Source organism: Chamaea fasciata, unplaced genomic scaffold, assembly GCF_029207755.1.
Source record: "Chamaea fasciata isolate MVZ Bird 193981 ecotype frontalis unplaced genomic scaffold, bChaFas1.0.hap1 SCAF_1, whole genome shotgun sequence".
Taxonomy (NCBI): Eukaryota; Metazoa; Chordata; class Aves; order Passeriformes; family Sylviidae; genus Chamaea; species Chamaea fasciata.
This window is the reverse complement of record NW_027094086.1, coordinates 27,553,278-27,576,331: the sequence shown is the minus strand read 5'-3', so window position 1 is coordinate 27,576,331 and position 23,054 is coordinate 27,553,278. Positions and strand designations below refer to the sequence as shown.

Below are 23,054 nucleotides of genomic sequence, written 5' to 3'. Positions count from 1 at the left end.
GTTTCATAACAAGTACACCAAACTAAATCTCGTACTGAAAGCAGCAGAAACCAGACAAGATTCTTCTACTTCTCCATGGTAATGCTACCAAGACATAAGTCAATGACGGAGAAGATGAAAGAACTGTGAAGAAGTGCATGAGGACTACAAAGATGTGAGGAAGTTATACAGGGAGAAAATTAAAAGGCCAGAGTTCAATTACAACTTATTCTCACTAGGGCCATAAAAGGCAAGATAAAATGTTTCAACAAACATATCAGCAAGAAAAAGAAAGCTTTGGAGAATCTCCATCCTTTACTTGACACAAAAGGAAGCATAGAGACAGCAGACCTCAGGGTACTCACCTCCTAACCTGAAGACAGGTACTGGAAGTAGAATACAGGCCATATAATCCAGGAGGAAATGGTAAATTATCTGCTACACCACTTAAAACACCCATAAATCTGTGGGCTCTAGTGGGATCCACCCAAGGGTACTGAGGGAGCTGGCAGAAGAACTTGCCAAGCCACTTTCAATCATTTCCCAGCAGTCCTGATTAACTGGAGAGGTCCCAGTTGACTGGAAGTTTACAAATGTAACATCCATCTAAAAGAAGGGATGGAAGTAGCATCTCAGAAGCTACAGGCCTGTCAGTCTGACCTTGGTGCTAGGGAGGGTTGTGGCCCAGATCATCTTGAGTGCCACCACATGGAGCACACAAGACAACCACGGGCTCAAACTCAGCCAGTATGGGTTTATGAAAGGTAGGTGCTGCTTGATCAACTTGATATCCTTTCAAAACATGGGGTTCCTGCTTGGTGGATGAGGGGAAGGCTGTGGGTGTTTTCAAGTTGGACGTTAGTAAAATATTTGATACTGTGTCCCATGGCTTTCTCCAAAAGAAACTGTCACTGCCTGCTCATGGCTTAAATTGAAAAAGGAAAGCAGCAATTTTAAATCAGATTCCACAATCCTTTCCAAGGAAAACAAAACAAAACAAAAAGCATCAATCCACCATCCCGAGGATTTCTTCTTTCTTAGTTCAGTAGTTTTGAGACTGTAGGATAAAAAAAAAAAAACAAAAACAAACCAAAAAACCCTAATCCATGCAACTGAAACTCTTGAAAGTGTTCCGTGGGAAGGAAACAGAGTCTATGACAAGCCTCATTCCAAGGCAGAGCACACTGTTTCTGAGTTGAATTTGGTCAGAGTTTCCCATGGAAATGCAAGACAGTCTGGAAAGAAGAGCCTGACTTGGAAAAATAAAAGAAGAATTTTAGCTTTTAAAAGCTATGTTAAAAACACTGAACTCCTGCAAGTTGAATGATTCAGTCATTGAAGACGGGACACTGAGTTGCAGAAAGCATGGGCTACTCAACATCCTTTACAGTCATGTAAGTTGTCTCTTTTTAACTAAGGTAGACCAAGATGATAAATAGTTTAAGTAACATTTTCACCAGTTGGGATTATGACTTTTAATTAAGCACAAACGAGTCCTGATTTTTAAAACATATAAAGCAGAACATAGAAACACCTGACTAAAGAGTATAGCACAGGTGCTTCTACTATACAGTATACTACTTCTTCTATTTAGTATACTACTAAAAAGTATATCACAGGCCAGCTAAAATGCACTCAGAGTTTATGTATATTTTGTGTCGAGTGCGGGTCCTGATGCATTTTTGTTGTCAAAATACGGGCACCCTCTGTGTGACCATTATAAAACTAATACCAAAGCAGTGTCTAAGTTAATCTTCATAAGATAACTTTTCAGGGAAAATAAACAGGGAAGGGGAAGAACAAATAAACCAGCAAACCCTGAGGTGGGTTATATTCGAGGGGGTGCAGGCACCTCAGGGACTGGCTCTCAGCAAGCTGCCACAGCCCCCTGGACCAGGGTTTGCACTGAGCCACCTTCCTTGGCGGGGTTGCCAGACAAAGGAGGATAGTACTGGAGGGGATGTGGCCAGGCACGCTGGGCGGCCCCCAACTGCACTTGTGGCTGTTTCTTCTTCACACACGCAACGCACCCGACGACCTACCCTAAACCTCATTTATCCTCTTCTTTTTCCTTCCATGGGGCAGCAGTCTCCAATGCATTCCCGTGGGGAGTCAGGTTTTCCAGCTCCCCCACAGTCCCAAGGCTCCCTGCCAGGGCCTCCCGCAGTTGCCCCGCGCCACTGCTCACAACCTTGCTGGCTCTCCTGGGCCCTGCATCCTGAGGCTCTTGTGGCGGCCAGGATGCACCTGGAACATGTCCAGATGCATCAGCTACTGTGGGAGGGGGATCCAAGGGGATGAACTCGGACCCTCAGCCCTGGAGGTCGCCATACCACAGTCACCTACGAGGTGGCTATGCCGCCCCACTCAGCCTGCTCCTGCACCCCGGGAAACTCCAGTGCCTCCCAACCCACCCCTGTGAGGGCAGGGCAGAGTCACAAGTGGGAATGGCGCCCTGCGTCCTACTCCTGGCCTCTCAGCTTCTCTTCACTAGAAATAAACTTGAAAGGAAAAAAATAAGCAATTACAGGATCTTCCGGAGAAAAAAATGTTTGGAAGGTTTGAGACAACAGCAGAGATCAGAATCAATACACTTTATAATAATTCTATGCTGTCCTCTCAAAAAGAAAACACTGTTGTTCTGAAACACATTCTTTCACCTAGTGTGCAAAAGGCCAATCCACACAAAATAGAGATTATTTGCAGTTCTGTGTAGAAAAGGGTGGTAGGCGGTAAATCCACAAAGCCAGCATACTGACTATCAAAACTTTGCAGACACTAATGTTGATTGGCTCCCAATTACATAGGCTTCCTATTAATTAATATTCAATCTTCTATTGGTTGAATGATTCTCTTGTTTCATATGCTAATTAGCCAACATGCTCAATCTTCTTTCAAGCTGGTGCCCACTTTTCTTCAGCTGATGCCTTCTCTTCTTCAGACAGATCCTGTCTTGATCCAGTGGGCATGATCTACTACTAGAATTACCCAGTTTAAGTTTGTCCTGTTTTGTTCCTCATAATCTGGCATTATATTGGTCATTTCACTGAGTGTTGCTGGTTCAGCACTCTGTTATGTCTGGTTTCAGTTACGTACTTAGCGTCTTTCTTCTGTTCTTTATTTCCATAGTTGTTACAATTGGTTAAATATAACATATATTTGGGATTTGTACACAAACATTAGAGTATGTCAAGTATACTGAAGTCAAGTATCACAGCCAGCTGAGGGCTGCAATTTCTTTCTTCATTTCCTAATAAGAAAAAAAAAAGACAAATTTAGAGTCAGTGTGAACACAAGCCTGAGAACCCTGATAACTTCTTCATCAAAAGAATCAAGAATCTGTACATACATATCAGTGTTAGTAATATTTAGTCAATACATGTGCTACCACCATCACAATGTCTTTCTAGCCCCACTAGCTTCAAACACATTCTTAGGCACCCAAAACAGAGAGCAGGCCAGAGAAACTGCAGAGATCTATCTCAAGGAACAATGGATCTCTATCAAGGTGCTTTCAACAATAAAAAAGAAGACAGTTCCTGAAGAGTCACTACTGAAAGCTGGAACTAAAGCTAAAAGCAGACATAGAAAATGAACAAAAAAGTCAAGTTCAGTCACAAGAGCCTACAAGCCCTGATATAGCACAAACAAATCCCTCCTCATGCTAAAACAGGTTATTTTGCTAGATGAGAGAAGGGTGCATTTTTCAGGAATGGCCTCCTTGGCTAAAGAGAAGAGGCTTCCTCTTTTTTTTAAGGCAGACTTAGAAACATAAAGAATTTTATGTAATTTCATGCATAAACATCTGAAAGACAAACAAGACCCTCTTGAAGCTGAAGACTGAATATCCAATCTATTTAAAACAACTCAATACTGAGAATGCCTTCCTGGGACCATGGGTGCCTGTGGAAGATTTCTGCTGAGTTCTAACAACTCAGAAATCCTCTCTCAGAGGAAGATATTATAGTTGGACTCACTAGCATCAAACCATCGTAGGCAGAAAGCTTCCCACATATCATATTAAAGGTGCTTCTGCCAAGTTAAAAAAAGGTCTAGTGAACCTACAGAAAAGCCTGAAGTTCTTGTAATGTTTCATATTTAATTTCTTTTCAAGAATGGAATGAGTGCTATCCAAGTGTTACTATGTGTGCCTGCCTTCAAGGGAAGAAAGAGGAAGTGGCAGACTGAGAAAAGTGCCCATCTTTCACAGCCCACCCACCCTGGAAAAGTTCTGGAGAAGGACTAGTGACAGATAGATTAACTGGTTTAAGAAGCCTTTATAGGTGGACCCATTGCCTTTTTCTGCTGAAATTGCCAACAATTATGCCAAATTCAACAGTGGCTTTGCAATATGAGTATATGTCTTCTGGCCTGAAATGAAAGTCTTGTAACACAGGCAACTAAGCAGTAAAGAGTGATAAATAATTGTGAGCAAATACATATGCATAGCATACACACAGACACATAATAGCATGTGACAGAAAGTGATATAAGACAAAAAAATTTACCTCCACCAATGTGGTTTTGTCTGGATTTTCCCACTGTTGGTAAATGCACATGCTAAGAACAGAATACAGTTTTGCCATGCTCAATATACTGACGTTCTCAGTGGCTGCAACAACAGCATCCAACACTTTCTGAAGAAAAAAAAGTGGAAACTACAATTCAGAATAGGACAAGGTATGTCCTACTTTCATATACTGTTAAATAAAAGTGGCACTTCGGAGAGCTGATTAAATATCTCACAAGATTTAACTGGAGAAAACAAGTGAATTTCTCACACTTCAGACAAAAGGAAGGTTTAAAGTTCACACAGTATTTTCTTACTCATCAATCAATGACATCAACAATCATAACTGCCAATCAACTGTCCCCAGAACAGCAGGGAATGACACAATCCACTTTGCTATAGAGTAGCTGCCACTGAAAAGTCATGGGTTTGTTTCATTAGAAATGTAATACAGAGCCTTGGAAAATACGTCTTTGGAAGCCAGGCAAGAGATCTTCCAGATACAGCTGTGCCAGCTGGAAACAGAAGCTCCTTAGGTGCTCACCTCTACCCATTAGCTGGATGTGTACTGTGCCAAACACCAGTTAGCTCCTACCTTTCAACTCAGGAGTGGATGAACTAGCAGAATGACCGCATGTAGCAAATTGCCAATCTGTCACACAGTCCCATCTCTTGTGGAGATGTGAATGTGATAGTCTGTGGAAATGCAACACTAACAATCTAGTGGCACCACTGCTGTTCAGTAACTCTGTGTTGTGTGAGATTGTGAAGATATAGCTTAAGAAAACAGCTATACCGAATGAAAATATTACTGTGTCACAGCTGTTTGCATTAACTCAGCCCTGCTCAGACCAGTTAGCACAAGGTTGGAGTATTCCCCTGAACTTCCTTCTATCCAACATGCAGGTAAGAGGCACAAAACCCACACAGCATGCTTTCAGCTCCTGCAAAAACAACACATAGGATATGAAAGAGGTGCCTGGCCAACATCCCCAATGAAACTACTTCTAATTGTTGCCACATAGGTGTCTGCATTCTTTTCTATCTGTTCGTCAAGTTCCCTGCCTATTTTCAAGCAAATAAACAAAGAGAAACTGCCACTAATCAAACCAACTTAACAAACCCCAAAAAATAATTTTAAAAACTTATCCCATCCAAAACCAACCAGACATATTTTGGAGGTTCACCCAGCTTATTGACTTCAGGAAAGTTCCAAAAAAGTTCTCTGGTAGAAGCGTCAGGTTCCAGTGACACTCACATTAAGGAAACAATTTTTCTACATGGCTGATGACCGTAATTTTTCTCTTCACAGATGGGGAACTTTATTTAAGTAAGGACTCTACCATACCATTTCTCCAGCTGGAAATAACTTTGGAGCACATGCTATTAGCACTCTGACTCTAAAAAACCCTATGTGATTTCTCTCCATATGCAGGCAGACATGAACAACAAAACCCCCTAAAATTTGCTTCCTTAGGACACCAGCCTTAGAAAGCTAGAAATTATGGCACAGCTTAAAAATGTGATAGAAATTGGATGAACAAGCCCCTTCATCAGAGGGGATTCCAGTCTGGTCATATTCTCCCCATACAGAAGAAACATCCAAATAATATTCCCTTTCTCAGACAGATAAACAGTAGCCTCTTCTTCTTTGACCAAACTCTAGGACTTCAGCTAGCAATTTCCTGCATTTTGGTCCAAGCAATATTCCCTGAAAGACAGGTCCTTCTTTTATGCCTCTCCAGTTCAAGCAAAGGAACCTCTTTTACTCCCTGTAGCTAGGCCCACTTTTGACCCTTTCCCCAGCTACAGCCTAGGGTAACACCTTCTCTCCTACAGGCAACTAGAAAAACCTTATAACACTGTAACTGTATGAATGTAAAATTCTAACACTGGATTTTGAAAGAATTATGGAAAAGCAGGTATTAGTATTTTATCCAGGACGTGCTTTAGGTCAGCCTGCTAACTTCAGGTTTAATGCCATACCTGCTAAATATCAAGGTCCTTTTCTGGTTCCTAATAAATGGAAACATGAAAACAGGAAAACAAAACAACCATACCCCAATCCATCATAAAAACTGCATTAATAACTCACAGTACTAGAAGGTTGTCATTGGGCTACTTTAAGATTTAACAAGCCCTTTTACATTAAAAATTGGGAAGAGAACCCCATCTTCTAAAATACATCAAGACCAGCAGTCTAAACCACCTGCAGAAACAACTGTCAAAGTTCCTTACATGCTGAATTATTTCACAAGCCATATATCCCTCTCATTAATTGTTTGAATTTGCATTGGTTAACAATCGACTTAATTTACAATCATAAAGAACGTGTCCTACTTCAGTATTAACAAAATTGAATTTAGACTTACTCTGAGCTCAGAGTAATCCACAAACACTCCTCGTTTTTTAATTTGGATTGCTTTCTTGTCCCATACATGTGGTTGCACATCCACCTGAGGACATCTTGCAGGAAGGTGTACCTGCGAACCTGGAATAACACAAATTTAAGTCAGGACTTCTCTTAATGTGGAATAGAGTATCTGTGAAGTATCCTGTACCCAAAACAGGATAGCATTTTTTTAATATTTCTCTGCAATAACAGAGAAAAATTTTAGTCAATTCATAGTGTTCAAATGCAAGTACATGAAAAATGATTGACAGAATTACCACCAAAGCAAATATTGTATTAGCTGTTAACTTATAGTAACAAAGTTGTATATGCAGAATATCCTTACCTGCATGGCTTTCTGATGCAGGAGGTTCAGCAGCTTGCTTCATAATTAAGTCCTCATAAAACCCTTTTCTTTCAGCATAGGTAGGCCGTGGGATATTGAAAACTTCTTCACGATTAGTATTAAACAATGTTTTTATCTACACCATGAGAAGAAAAGCAATTTCAGATTTTACAAGGCCACAAAAGTTTTTATTTTCTATTCCAAACAGATGAATGAATTTCTAATTTACACTGAATAGTCACCTAGGTAAAACCAGCTGTTAAGTTAACTTCTTGGCCTTAAAAGGCTGGATTTTCATAGCACTGCAGACTAAAATACCTTCTCTAATCAACCTTCTGGAGTTCAATGCATGAAAAAAGTATGATAAAGCAATCAGAAATGGGTGACATTCACCACCCCAAATACTGCTTATTTATTGTACATTTACCCAGCTTGATGCAAACTTTTTGGTAATGTGGGTTGTTGGTTTGTTTGCTTTTTTAATTTTAGAAGGCATTTATTAATTTTATAAAAACTTCTGTTACATAGACAGAATAATCAGAACAGTGTATTAATATTTTTAACACCTTCCTTTAATGAACACTCTCAGATTCAAGAAAGCACAGCATCTGTTCTTAATTAATTTTGTTAGGAAATACAACTAAAAATTGATTTCCAAGTTGCTTAAACAGAAGCTAGTCCTTAGCTTTTTAATTTGTCAAGTTTCTACCTGGATGAAGAAAGAAAATGATTTTTTTGTAAAATAATGTAATATAGAAATTACACTCTATCACTGTGACCACAGTGCTTTTTCTGTATTCTGAAAATATTTTCAGAAAAGCTATCTTTTTCCCATCTATCTTTCAAGCATTGTGTATTCTTCACTAAGTACACACCAAACCGTCTTGAAGCTACTGAACTAGTTGTCTGAAGTGTATCTATATGTCTGTTTAGTAAGCACAAGTGTGTGAGAAGGCAGAAAAAAGTTGGGACAAAGTCAGTCTCCTTACTCAGAAAATACTTTAGACAAATGCTTTCAGCATTGTTTTGTCTAAGCAAGTATTAAGAGACGGGGGTTCTGGTGCCTCAGTAATAACAGCATAAATCTTTTAAGAGCAGCACAGTACTCAAATGTTTCAATGAGCTGTAAATCAATAAGAAACTGAGTAACAAAGAAAGAAAAGTATTGATGGAAATACCTCTTCAGGGAGATCTTCGTGTGGCACATCAGATGTTGCAAGGAGCAAAACTGGAGCAAAGTATGGAATGTTATTCAGTAGTCCTGTAAAAACAGCTTTCAGTGTAGGTCCAACAGCCTCCCACCACGAAGGGATTTGTGGGATATAAATGATACTTGGTGCTGTTCTTTGAGCTTCTCGTATCAACTGGTGAAATGAAAGCTTGGATAAGAAAACTGCATCATGTAGAACAGACCACTAAATAACTACATATTAGTCAGATTATCTTGTGAAATAAGATAGTCTGACTTGTGAAATAAGAGTGCATAAAGCCAAGACATCAAGACAAACCAATATATGAACCACTCCTTAATAAGGTAACATTTTTACTTTGACTCAATGACAGACATGGCTATGCAGACAGATACAGAACTGAACAAGATTTCAAAACTACTTAGGGGTAAAGTAACTCCTAAAGAGCCTCAAAACTCAAATGATGTGATGATGTGCCTGAAAAAGCAAGACTAACCCTTTAGCAAGATGGCTTGGTCTGGAGAAATGGCTACACAACTGTGACTGCACCATTTCCAGTTTAGTGTGTGCCCATACCCACTTTTAGACTGGAGCAGAGCCTGAACAAAGACCTATGAGAAAAAATGAGGGCTAACACAGTTAAAGAAGCCTGGTCACAAATCGTAATTTCAAACACATTCTGTAGGAGGTGACCAATCCTTAGCCTGCCTGAAGAGCTAATTCGCTCAGAGCCTTTCATTCCTCTCATTATCAAAGAATCCATCAGACCAGATGATGTGCTTTGAAAGACCACAAACCACTGCCCACAAATGACACTTCAATCACAGGACACAAATCTACTGCATGAGGGAAGTGGCAAGAGTGCTTTCCCATGGCATATTTCTTCATGCACCATTTCAGAGTAACAATATGCAGGGAGTTCCTGTCACAAGATAGGAAATGTATGGTATAATCATGCACTAGACAGGGTATATATATAGACATAGGTGCAACCATGGCATAACAAAAAGAGAATTGCTCCTCCTGAGTGGCAAATGAATATCCAGTCACATGATCTGTCTGACTTGTACAGCTCTAAAATGCTGTTAATAAAGATCAAAATATTTTAATACAGTGATACCAAGCAATGAAATTTATTTCCTGCCTTAAGGTAGAAAATCAAAACTGCAGTAATCCACTTATATTTCTTTTTCTAGTTAATGAACGCACATCCATTTACACATTTAAGTATTCCATGAATTGCAACACTTCCATTGTGTTTCACTGCAGCAGAACGCACTGTATTTGTACATTCAAAAAAAAAAAGAAATTCGCAAAAATTTTGGCTGCCCTACAAATACAATAAAAATGAAGGTTAAAAAAAGTGCATGATGCCAGCAGGCTGATGCAGAGCCAGCTACTGGGAGCACAGAGATTTAAGAAGAAACAAAACCACCTTTCTGGATCCCATCAAGACCAGCAGGACTACTTGCAACAAAGAGGGGTATATTAGCAGCATCTCCCATTATCCCAAGCTGCCAGAAACATCCTCCCTCTTTCATTTCAAATAGAAATGAAACGTAGCTATGTACAAATGTTCTTATTCAGTATCATTAAATCTACAAGAAAAGTGAATTTTCAGACAAAAGTAAACATAACAGCAAATTCAAACCAGGCCAACTCCATTAACAGTGAGTTGTGCTTATTTCACTAGTTTATAATACAGTTCAAGAATCCTATGAGATCAACAAAAAAATAGATACCTGTGAACATGTTTCTTCCTGTGATGTGTTGCTAACAAACAAGGTTGGTAGATCTAGTGTATAAGCTGGAAACTTTTCCAGGGCATGTAATATGGCAGGTGCCAAATCAAAAGCCTGCCCACATCCTGGCTCTTCAACTAGTAAGAACCGTGGCCTGAAAGACGTTGGCTGGTAAGAAATATTTCTACAACAAAAAGAAGAAAACAAGTTTAAAAAAGAGTGATGAAGAGGCACACAGATGTTAAATATTTTTCCCATACTTTTTTTTTTTTGTCTAAATATGCTCCATGTTCAACCAAATAATAAACTGCTCTGTGATTCTGTGATTAAGAAGACCAGGCTATTTATCAAAGCCTATTTTCTCAAAAACTGGTATCACTCCTCTGCTAATATATCCTGTCAGTCCTCAGTATGTCTGCTATTCCTTTGGTTGTGTTATGTAACAATTCTTAAACCCCACAGGGAGACTGTCCAGGCAAATACACACAAAGTGGCTGGTCAGTCACCTGATGCAGGGCAAACTAACAACTCTCATAGCACAAACCAGTCTGGGTCTCTTCACTGTCCATACACAACAATTTTCAGCTTGTCTTGATTTTAAGTGAGATCTCTACACCTGTCAAATTTAGCTAAAATTTGGCGACAGTTCCTGGAAACAGCAGGAAGAAAGGGGCAAAACCACATTTCTAGAAAAAAAAGTAATGTGGGTACTGAAACACATTAGTTGTATCTGAAGAAGAACATGACTGGATTGCTTAAATTACAGCACTACACTAAATATGTATAAGAGTTATATTTATTTTATTCAGTCATTCTGGTGGTTTCATTTTTGACTTGTGCAATAATTTCCTAGTCAGTTTGCTTTATACACATGAAATACACTTGTGAAGAGGTTTGTGTATTTTCCCACACATTACTATTGTACCTTTACTTGCTGAAGTCAAAGATCCTTGGGAATTAACCAAGCTCAGCAAGTCATGTTTTCTGGGCAGCACCACCATAGGAAGGGAGAAAAATATCTGACAATAATCTATTTTTAAAACTTTGGGCTACGTGACTTCCCCAATAAAATGTCAAAAGATAACGAAAAATCAGTAGGGTAAAGGGAAAAAATGCAGACATCATTTAAATTTTTCTCATAATGATTTAACAAACCACTTCTTGATTTTGTTTCTGATACATTATTTGCTACTGGTTCAACCATCTTGGAAGGTAGAAGGGTAAAAGATGGCTACATTAATCCATAGTGGTTTTTTAAGCTAAAAGGACAGAATGAGCATTTTTTGGGTCTTGAGTCTTTGAAGGAATACTATGGATTAAAGCAACATGTTTTATTAGTTTGTGAACCAGTTTGACTTAGTAGAAGAAGGCTGGGCCAATCAGTTTGACAAGTTAGGGCAGTATAGTCAGAACAGTTAGATCTAGCACCCAGTTGGATGTTCACGGCTGAATCCTTGCAAGTATTGATCACCCCCAGACGCACCCTTAACTTCTTCTAGCAGCCTTCACATATTTACACAACATTTTACAGATGCAGCCATCTCAAAAATGTCACCATAAAGAGGACAAACATGTACCTGCTAGAAGGGTGGAGTTCTGCCTTTTTGCTGTCAGGCCTCTTTTCAGAGATTGATGGTGAGTCATCATCACTGTCAAACTCATCATCCCCTAAAATAGGATTTAAAGACAAAAGAAATTTGTTATCTTTACTGAATAGTTCATATCTCACTCTTGCTTTATTTGAAATCAGTGTTGGAAACCATTTCTCCTGCATTTTGTTATTTGAATGTTATTATCTGGAGAGTACACCCTACCAGAGATCTAAGGAGATTGCATGAGTCTATACAAAGCTGTCTTATGTCTTATGATTTGCATCAGGTATTAACTCTCTATTGACAAACACTTGGGAGGGTTTTCCTTAGAATAAAGATGATCAGGAACAACTTCTGCCATTCCTATATACCAGAAAAAGCCTAGTCCCCTCATTTAAGCATTTATTATAGACTACATCAGTGGACAAAGGAAGGGTTACAGACATCATTTATCTGAACTTCTGTAAAGTTTTTGACACGGTCCCCCACAGCATCCTTCTCTTTAAATTGGAGGCAGATGGATGTGATGAGTGGATGGATAAAAGAATTGGTTGGATGGTCACATCCAGAGGGTAGCGATTAATTGCTCAGAGTTTCAGTTGACATCAGTGACAAGTGATGTCCCTCTGGGATCCCTACTGGGACAACTGTTATTTAATATCTTCATTAATGACATATATGAAGGAATTGAGTGTCACCTCAGTATATTTGCTGATAATACCAAGCTGAGCAGTCCAGTTGACACACCTGAAGGATGGAATGCCATCCAGAGGGACCTGGACAAGCTCAAGAACTGGGACAATGGGAATCTCATGAGGTTCAACAGGTCCAAGTTCAAGGTGCTGCATCCAGGTCAGAGCAACCCCCAGTATCAACACAAAATGGGGATGAACAGATCAAGAGCAAGAACGACTTAGGGTTGCTGGTGGATGGGAGACTGGACATGACCCAGAAATTTCTGAGTGCTGTTGCAACTCAGAAAGTATCTCAGTTGTGTCTGGGGCTGCATCCAAAGCAGCACAGGCAGCAGGCCAAGGGAGGGGATTCTGCCCCTCAGCTCTGCTCTGGTGAGACCCCACCTGCAGGGCTGCATCAGCTCTGGGGTCCCAGAACTGAAAGGACATTGACCTGCTGGAGCGAGTCCATAGGAGGGCCACCAAGATGATGAGAGGGATGGAGCACCTTTACTATGAGGAAAGGTTGGGAAAAATTGGTTTATTTAGCTTGGAAAAGACAAGGCTTCAGGGTGACCCACATCTGGCTTTCAAGTATCTGAAAAAAACCTACAGGAAAGATGGACTCCTTACAAGAGCATGCAGTATCAGGACAAGAGGGAAAGGGTTCAGATTGAGAGACAGTAAGTTTAGATTGGATATTAGGAAAAAATTCTTTACTGTGAGAGTGGTGAGGCATTGAAACAAGTTGCCCAGAGAAGATGTAGATGCCCAATTCTTGGAAGTGTTCAAAGCCAGGCTAGATGGAGCTCTAGTGGAAGGTGTCCCTGTCCAAGCCAGCACGGTTGGAACTAGATCAACTTTAAGGTCCCTTCCAATGCAAATCATTCTATGATTCTACAGTTTGGAAAGAAGTGCCTCATATGTGAAACCTTAGATCCATCTCTGAAATAATTAACGGGATGTGAGCTACTGTCAGTAACAGGGGGTCCAGTAGAGAAGCCATAGTTCTCCACTGCATGTTGTGAGTCACGCACAGCTCCCACTCTGCACACCAAAGTATAAAATTGCACTGTCATTATGGCTGTGAAGTTGGTGTATGTTAGTTGCAGAAATCAGAAGTTTTTGCTTTGGCAGCATTTTAAAAAATAAGATGCTATTGTAATACCTTGGTTCTTCTTCAGTGCAAGCCTTGCATGGGGAAATGCTCTCTGCAAGGCTTGTAAAATTCTTTCCAGGGTGTTTTCCAACAGCGGCTTTGAAACAGGTGGTAGAGCTCTCCCAGGTGAAGACCCAGCTCTCTGTGATGCTGGAACAGTCTTCTGCATAGCCATGGTAAAATCCTTTGCTGTTACTTTAATTGATCTGGCATCTATCTTCAGTCTTTTGTCACTCTCATGTATCTGCGGATAGCGGCGGCGCAAAGCACAGAGCCCAGCTTCAACACATAAGGCTTTAATATCAGCACCACAAAATCCTGACAAATAAAACAAGAACCAAATATTACGTCAACATATATATGTGTTATATAGGTTAAAAACTGTCTGGATGGCCAAGCCAAGAGTGTTGGTGAATGATGCTATATCCAGATGGCAGAGGATTCACTAGTGGTGTTCCCCAAGGCTAAGAACTGAGTCGAGTCATTTTTAATATCTTTATCAATGTCATGGATGAGGGGATTGAGTACACCCTCAGTAAGACTGTGGACAACACTGTGTTGGGTGGGAGTGTTGTTCTGCTGGAGACCAGGAAGACTCTGCAGAGCTGGATCTGGACAGGCTGGATCAATGGGTATGAGATTCAACAAAACCAGATGCTGCCCCTGCACTCCAGTGACAGCCCCATGCAGCGCTGCAGGCTTGGGGCAGAGTGGTTGAACACTTCCCAGGAGAAAAGGACCCACACTGCTTTCAAACTCACCAACACTTTTGTCAGCCAGGTCTTCAAGTAACTTGTCCGATGGCTTCAGGGTCCAGTCTCGTGTGTGAATTTTGAAAATTTCTAATCTTGCCTAGAAACAAAATGGTTGCATTTTAGTTTGCCTTAAGTTTTCTCTTAAGAAAACAACCATAACACAAAACCCCCAAACCTCTCACACTAGTACAAATATTTTTCTTGTCTGTTAAACCTCTAAGTATTTTGAACATCAGTTACTAATACAGTCGCTGCTTCTTCAAGCAGGAAATTTAATCATTCTTAAATTTTTATATCAAGCTCTTGTGGGGGATGAAGTGAAATAAAAGGGAGGTGCATCTTCCATAAAAAGTGAGTTTTATGAGCAGGAGACCTGATGATATTGGAGAACAAACTGTAGTAAACGCCTCATCTGCAAATGGACATTTTGTGTTAAAGGAAATTCTCTCAAATTTAGCAAAATTTTACAGTGAGAGTTTCAGTAGTTCATCACATTTGCTTTTCTGCCAGTTCATTCAAAGAAAACAGTCCTAGTCCATTTAAAATTACCACAGTTGCTACCAAGAACAAAAACTATGACTCAAATTACTGTCACTCATCCAGAACATGTCAAACATCGCCCATTCTTATCTCTGATCCTAGCAAGACTTTCAGCGAAGTATCTCCTGGTACACAGATGAATTATGGCACACTTCTAGAATGCTTCCACAGCAGGGAATTGTGTATTAGATCTGTTTCATGGCACCTTGTCTCTTGTTCCTGAGAGCAGATGAATACTGGACAAAAATGTTTGTGTAAATCCACTGTTTCATGCACTTTTACTAGCCTTCAATCCAATTAGCCTTTTACCTTTGCTCCAAAAAGTGCCAAGAAATATTAGTGATAGCCAGAAAAAAACGACAAAAGCAGGGTTACATTTTGCACACCATCTCTCTCTCAACTGTCTCCACTCCAATATTTTTGGTTGCTATAAAACAAATTTCTTTGTTGCTTAGCTCTTGCCATTGAACTTGAAGTGCTGCGCCTGTGCAGTGTACTTCATATCTTTGTCCAAGAGAGAAGAAACTACTTGCTGACATCATCTTATTCCTATATATATTCAGCACCAGGTTTGCCCTTCACAGTACAGTGGAATGTCTCCAGGGATCCCTCTTGTGTCCAAGCTATACACTACAGATGAGCACTGCATTCCTCCGTGATGCTGCCTCGTTGCAGGGGTTTGTCATAAAGATGGACTTTAGCACATAAGGTGGCTTTGAAGTTCTGACCTCCTTGTTTGGCAAGTTGAAGCGGAATTCTCGTTCAAAGCGCCCAGGTCTTCGTAAAGCAGGATCTATAGAGTCCAGTCTGTTGGTGGCTCCTATTACCACAACCTCTTCTCTGCTGGCTAAGCCATCCATAAGTGTCAGAAGCGTCCCTACAACAGAGCTAACAGAAAAATACAATTTTCATTCACCGGTTTAGTAAATTTTCTTCAGTCCCACATAACCTTCTCCACTGATCCCTCAAAAAGGACAAGTTTTTATTGACAAGAGCTTTTTTAAGACATAGCAAAATACAGATAAGGTAACACAGACCTTGTACTTATATCAAGCTTAGTGAATTGTTTCCAAGTATTGTTTAAAAATCATCTGAAATTCACTAGCACTGAATTACTAGTTGTCAGGTTAAATGAAGGTGTCAGGTCCAGATAAATAGGTTGCACTCTTTTTTTCCTGAAGATCAAACACTTTCTACGTAGATACAAGACATGTCTTACCTATGAACCTGGTCTTGTTTGCTGGACCGTACAGGAGCAAGAGCATCGATCTCATCAAAGAAAATAATTGAAGGTCGCATCTGGTAGGCCTAAAAAGAAAACACAGGAACACTGACATGAGGAAAACAGCACTACTTGAAAGAGAAAATGCATGGAAGACATTATGGTTGGAAAGGCGCTGGAGCTAGATTTTTCAGACCAGCATCAGGGATCTCTACTAATTAACCTAATGTGAAACAGCAGCCTGTTAACAGAAAACAGCAGCTTTTCAACCCACTGAGACTGGGTGACAGGAAACAAATCCTACCAGTAGTTTTTACTGCTATTAGGCAACCATGAGAACAAGACTCAAAGTTCCTGGAAGCGACCTTCCATTACTAATTTAAACTTATATGATTTCACCCTGCATCTGTTTCCCTCTCACCTAAAGCTACCATCTCTTGCTTCTTGAGACCCTTTCTATGACTGAGTAGTGTGTATGGTGGAGGGTTTTTGAGGGTGGTGGTGATTTTCTTGTTTGCTTTACTAATCTTTTCAATACATCTCAAGAGACTCCACTGAAAAAGGGAACACTGATAATCCCATTTCAAGGATTGGAAAGAGGTTACAAAACATGAAAAAGAGTGAGTTCTTCTTGACCACAAAAAATTAGTTACAATTCCAACAGAACACATGGCATGTTTCAACCTTACCTGCTCAAATACCAAACGAAGCTGTCGTTCAGATTCTCCTACCCATTTACTCATGCAGTCGGCGGCACTTCTCATGAAAAAGGTTACTTTCCTGTCACCTCTGCTCCATTCATTAGCAAGTGCACGAGCAACCAAGGTCTTTCCAGTCCCCGGTGGACCATAGAATAAACAGCCTCTACAATTTAAAAGAAATATTTTTTAAAAAAATTCACATAAGAAAAAACGTCATGGAAAAGTATCTATTACAACCCCCATCCCTAAAACACAAACTCTGCTCTCCTAAGCTGAACACTTCATGAATAAGATAGTAACAGCTGAAGTGTGAGAAAAGTCAAAAGTGTTCCTACACAATTCTGCCGGGCAGCAAACAAAACAAATAAAGAGAATAATGCAGATGTACAAAATCTTGAGAAAAAACAGTAGCATGCCAGTTCTGACAAAACAACAGAGATGGTTACAGCAGAGTGGAGCAAAACAAGAGCAAACTTACAAATGCAGAATCTGAGACTGGGCTAACTCAGGAATCATCAGTACGTCTTTCAATGATACACTGCATATTCATTCTTGTTTTCACAAAAGTCAATATTTGAAAGTAAAGCATTTCATTCTCCCTTAAAAAGATTTAAGTCACTGGATTTGAACTCCCTTTTGCTGGTGATTAAGGAAGAAGAAGTAGTCTAAAAACGGAAAGGTATTCTGCATTTCTGTATTTCCATCAACTAGGAGAGCCAATGCACTGCTGCTTCAAAAAGAATTTCAAAAAATGAAGCAAAACACTGATTTTCTTTTCAATGTTTGTAATACTTTTAAATTCATTGGAAGCAAAGAAATTAAAGTCCTATTTCAATATACCATGACCAAGGATATATATAAAGTTATTGAATCTCTAATAATCTCTAATAATCTAATGAATCTCTAATCTCTCATTTCATAACACAGAACTCAGCAGTATAAGAATGGAAAATTTTCCTATTCTAGCCCAAGTTAAAAAAACACTGCAAAGTTCTAGTTGCAAGTCCCATCAATTGTAAAACTAATACCTGAAAATACTTGGAAAAAAAAAGGGTTGGTGTAAAACAGAACTGGATTTCCACAAAACAAACTACAGTGAACTAGCAACAGATAATTCCTTCCTGCTCACAAGCTAATCAAGTGCACTTGCATGCATGACTCTACAGAAAAAAAAATCTCCAACTCCACCTTCTAAAGGCAAGACATTTTTTAAGGATAGTCTTGCCACACAGTAAATCTCTGAACCTACATATATGTTGTATTCTATCCCTTTTTTTTAACATTACTTTTTATTTGTGCTAAAATAAACCATAAACGCTGCTGAAAGTTTTGAAGCATGGAAACATGTTGATGCCTCAGCTGAATATTCTTCTGAAAATGAGTTAAGAACTTATAGTTTAAAATGGTATGTCTTACCTTGGAGGTTTAAATTTCAATATCTCAAAGACGTCAGGATAAAGCAAGGGCAAAATTACCATCTCTTTCAAAGCTGCAATGTGGTCAGATAGACCACCCACACCATGAAATTGTGCCTAAAGATGAAGTCAACAGAACAAATGTTAAAGAAAGCTGCAACCTCTACAAGGTTCCATCACAAATTAGATGTCAGCACAAAGAAAATGTTAGTGGCAATTTGCAAATTGCTCAAGAGAAAACTGTAAGTCAAGGGAGTTGTAGATGGTCCATTACTGGAAGGTTTCATAAATACTGCAAATGTCTCACTGGCACAATGAAATAAAAATACTTACTGAACCATCTATTTGCATTTGCTCCACAGCAGCCAGACTTGCTCCAATTCTCATGCGATCATTATAAACTTCATTTAAGTTACCATTCCGAGTTGCTTCAGTTTTCGTGTGATCATTTGGAACTCTGTTTGTGTCATCTTTCTGAGACTTGGCCGAAAGAGACCTAATTTGAATTAAGGAGAAAGAAAAAAGTGCTTTCTAATTTATTATGCAGTTAAAGGATTTTTGATTTTCTAATGATAGCAAGTGAATCCAAAAGACCTTATAAATGAGCATAAGCTTCCTAAATGGTTATTAATTCCAGCTGTTTTACATTTAATGGCCACGAGTAAATAAAGAACTTTAAACTGAGTTAATTATTTTAAAACTCTTAGCACTTGTAAGTATGATTATTGCTATAATTTAGAATTTCATTAGGCATTTTTCTTGTTTAAGGATAGTTTCATAAAGAAACATGAACTCTGAGTGATTGAATAAAAACATTCATTGAAACTTCCATATAGGCTCTCTCTGTGAATTTTCTTCAGTTTTAATAAACTGTACTCTTCAAGATTAAGTCTTAAATCTTAATTTGTACACCCTTCAAGTCTAAGATTTAGAGAGGGACATTAAGGCTTCCATTCCAGAAAAATTACAGTTACACAATCTCAGCCACAACCCTCATCATCACCTTATCAGTGACAAAAAATACAGCATTTTCAAATAAAATCTAGTGGCTAGTAAAAAGGATGGCTTCCCCTGAAGTATTTGTTTTCCTTATATGCTCAGACTACCACAATTACAATCTGCAATTATATTAACCTCTAATTACCACCAGTCCAAATAATATAGAAAACATTATTCAGTCATATGACCAACAACACTCCTATAAAGAACTATCACAAACCATATGCCAACCTTTTAGGTTTTTTATTTTTGCCTGAATGCCTCTCTTTGACAGGTGAAATGCGTTTGGAAGACCTTCGTTTACGTGTTCTTAGATCTGTTGAAAGCAAAGAACATAGCATTTGTTACAAACAAGTTTGAGAGAAACCAGGATAGTCAAAGGCAGAAAATGGGACAGGTATTATCCATCTCTAATTTCAGGGAAAGTTTCAAGGAGGGGATGTTGGGTGGTTTAATCAGTGCACAATTGAAGTAAAAAGACACACACCTGATATTTAAGAAAAATTGAAAACCACAAGAGTAAGATTATTCAATTTCTTAAATTGCTATTCTTTTAAGGGTAGATAGGTCATTTTTTTAAGTGAAAAGCAACAATAAGGATGTCAAAAGGCATGAAAAAAAATGCGCACAGAATACATGCATTCAATTAAATTTACTGGTAGAATGAAGTAAGAAATATAAAGAGAAGTTTTGTGAGTGTATTTTTATTTAAAAAAAAACCTAAACAAATCCCCCACTTCCATGCAAGAAATTATCTCTCAAGAGACACTATAATATAAAGTATTGTATAACATACTGTATTGGATCTGGCTGAGATGGAGTTAATTTTCCCCAAAGCAGCCCTCACAGTGCTGTGCTGTGCCTTGGTAGCTGGAAAGATGTTGATAACACACCAATGTTTTGGCTATTGCTGAGCAGTGCTGGCACAGAAACAGCACTGTCTCCCCAACATTCCACTCCCAAGCAATAGGCTGGGAAGATCCTGGGAGGGGACACAGCTGCGATAGCCAACCCAAATTACCCTAAGGAATTTTCCATACCATAAGACATCAGTTTAGCTATAAAAGCTAAGAAAAGTAGGAGGAAGGGAGGGTATTTGTTATTTTAAATGTTTGCATTCTGGAGCAATCGCTATGTGTGCTGAAGCCCTGCTTCCTGGGAAGTGGCCAGATGTCACTTGCAGATGGAAAGAAGAAAACAAAGTTTTGAGTTTTTTTCTTTGTTTGTACACAAGTTTTTTCTTTTGCTTTGGTGAACTGCCTTAACCTACAAGTAGTTTTCCATCTTATTTTCTGTACCCAGTTCAGCTGAGAGGCAGGAGTGACAGAGCAGCTTAGTGAGTACAGGTGTCCAGCCAAGGTCAGCCCAGCACACTTACTTTCCAAAGGAGATTCATAGTGATCAGCAGCTTTCCTCTGCCGGCAGGAGCGACGCAGGCCATCACCTTCTTTTCCTTCATTGCTTTCTGGGGAAACCACTGCACACCAACACAGTGTTAAGTTGTGTAAGTACTGTTGCCAATGTGATGTATTCAAGACACACTACATGACATATTCCCACCTGTCCTCAACCCTTTACCTTGTAAGCATTTTGGAAAAACATGGATTTTTTTTTTTTATCTGAATAGCTGTTATGAGCTCATTACAGTACAGTCCTACAGCTTACAGCTTATAATGGCAATAGCAACACAAATTCTTTAACAGATGAAAAACAACAAGTAGTTTAGCCCATTTCATTTAACAAAGACAAGGCTTTTGGACAGACCGTAGTCAAGAATACTTAAAGAAGAAATAGCCTACAATGCTACCTGGATCATCAGGCTTTTCATTGTTAGTTCTTCTCATATTTAGGCTTTCCTAATTAAGAGAAAAAAGAAAGATCACTCAGAAATATACAAAAAAACTGTGGGCATATTTGTTACTTATATAGTAATATTATCAAAGGACTCCATATATACAAAAGATTAAATTAGGCACAGGAGAGGAAAATGGGAGCATCTCTCTGGTATCCAGGATTAATAACAAGTATTTCTGCTCTAAAATAGGATTTAGAACATGTGATAGTTAAACACTTTCCCAGATGCCAAAAAGAGTGCATCAGTTAATCCCAGGTAAATAATCCAAGAGTGTAGAAGCAGAACCTAGGATAAAGCAATTCCCAGCAGACAAAAAAAAATCATCTTGGCATTTGCAGATGATAAACAAAGTACTATGGAAAATTCTGATTTCATTAGAAAACAAAAAAAAAGGAACCAAAATTCAAAAGGACAGTGGACTAACTTAATAAACGAAAACTAAGAGGGAATGTGGCTGTTGAATATCATTTGACATGAGTCCCTCTCACAACAGAAGACTACTTGAGCTCACAGGCGAGGCTGGAGAAAAACACGGATAAAGCATGCATCAGTTCTTAGTAAGATTTGAAGTGAAAACTCAAGCCCTGAAACAGCTGTTCATAAACAGAGTCCATTCAGAAGTCATAAGGCAATTCAGAAAGCATAGTTTATAGCATGTATTGCAGCATTTCACTGCTATTTTTCAGTTTCTTCTGAAGAAGATATTTCCTCCACCCTTACTTAGAGTGTAGATGTAAAATGACTGTAAGGTATTTAACTATAATTGGAGAGCAAAACCAAACAGTTTTCTAGACCAAACTGTGCTTTGGAAGTTTGTTGAGGTAAATTAAAAATACAACTAAATAATTCTTCCACGTGAAATACCCTACATATCTTCTCCCCATCATCCACTTTTTTGCAAGACTCCTTCTGAAGTACTAAGATACAAAGTTGATATGAAAGAGAAAAGATAGGCAGGTACAAAAAACCTTATTGAAACGAGCACACATAAGCAGTATGACATTTCAATATAGTGTGCACAAAGCAAATCACTGACCTCCACACAAGTTTTTCAACACTACTTAAAAATTAGGTCAAAAAGTTTACTATTTTATAGAGAGAAAGTGCTTAAGCAATTGCAAACATACACCATTTTCAGGTTCATTTTCCCCTTCTTGCTGAGTACAATAAAAAATCTAATTTAGCAATTAAAAAAATGAATTCTGAAGATCATATTAAGAGAAAGAAATTATGGAAGTCTGTCATTGCACTTAGGTTGCTCTGCATGATAGCATTAAGTCATTTTTAGTTCACAGCCTTCCTCAGGCAACAGATTCACAGAGTGTGTTGGAAGGAAGTGACAAGGACCATCGAGTTCAACTCTTAGTATGGCTTACTCCTCTTGTAACTGAAATTAAGGTTTTATGCTGATTTTCTGTGACTATACATGGTAGAAAAAAAATCTCATTGCTGTTACACTTCGGAAACCTTTTAGAAAACCATGTCAGTGTGGGCTTCACAAAGAGAATTAAGTTACAGACACACAAACAGAAACACTAGAACTGTTTCACTTTGTATCCAACTTTCCACTGCATCTTAACACGACCTGGCATTAGAAAATGGGTTTTAAGCAAGACAAGTTAATTAAACATGAAGGTGCTTCTGATGCCAAGAAAACTGATTTTGAGGAAAAGTTTAATCTACTGAAAGTCGCAACATAAAGTGATTTTTTGTAGCACAAGAACCAGGCCACACATAAAGAGAAGTTCAGGTTTGATGATCTCTCTGCAACAGGCAAACCTAAAATGAGGACACCAGTATCCAATTTAAAAATCAGCTTGCCCAAGTTCTTAACACATGGAACACCTGCCAAATACACCCTTCCGGACATACCTGAACTGAAGTCTTAAACAAGCACAAGAACCTGAAGCCAAAAAACCCTCAGGTTCAAGAGCTTGGCAGCAACGTACAAAGGCCACAGCACTTATGACAGGACATACCCAC

At 39.0% G+C, this 23,054-nt stretch overlaps 1 protein-coding gene across 2 annotated transcripts; it reads right to left on the bottom strand.

Moving 5' to 3' along the window:
* Positions 1 to 2,370: 2,370 nt before the first annotated feature.
* On the bottom strand, positions 2,371 to 18,756 carry LOC136301701 (ATPase family AAA domain-containing protein 2-like). Of its 2 annotated transcripts, none has more exons than XM_066204841.1 (14): positions 18,551 to 18,756; positions 18,219 to 18,334; positions 16,791 to 16,965; positions 16,099 to 16,187; positions 15,608 to 15,767; positions 14,346 to 14,436; positions 13,594 to 13,902; positions 11,737 to 11,827; positions 10,160 to 10,343; positions 8,406 to 8,591; positions 7,228 to 7,363; positions 6,862 to 6,980; positions 4,488 to 4,637; positions 2,371 to 3,229 (listed from the first exon to the last, which is right to left on the bottom strand). In XM_066204841.1, exons 1-14 carry the CDS (start codon positions 18,602 to 18,604, stop codon positions 3,191 to 3,193), a joined length of 1,899 nt encoding a protein of 632 aa, XP_066060938.1. In that variant the 5' UTR covers positions 18,605 to 18,756; the 3' UTR covers positions 2,371 to 3,190. The 2 variants fall into 2 exon arrangements, with proteins under 2 accessions (XP_066060938.1, XP_066060948.1); XM_066204851.1 differs by having other exon boundaries at positions 4,488 to 4,616.
* Positions 18,757 to 23,054: the final 4,298 nt, after the last annotated feature.

What these genes read in the sequence shown, in the direction of transcription:
- LOC136301701 (XM_066204841.1), bottom strand. Translation starts at nt 18,604, where the DNA reads ATGAGAATTGGAGCAAGTCTGGCTGCTGTGGAGCAAATGCAAATAGAT. An exon ending in TTGAAATTTAAACCTCCAAG is followed by an intron (nt 16,966 to 18,218) that starts GTAAGACATACC and finishes TTTAAATTGTAG; the next exon opens with AGGCTGTTTATTCTATGGTC. An exon ending in AGGAAGAAACATGTTCACAG is followed by an intron (nt 8,592 to 10,159) that starts GTATCTATTTTT and finishes TCATTTCACCAG; the next exon opens with TTGATACGAGAAGCTCAAAG.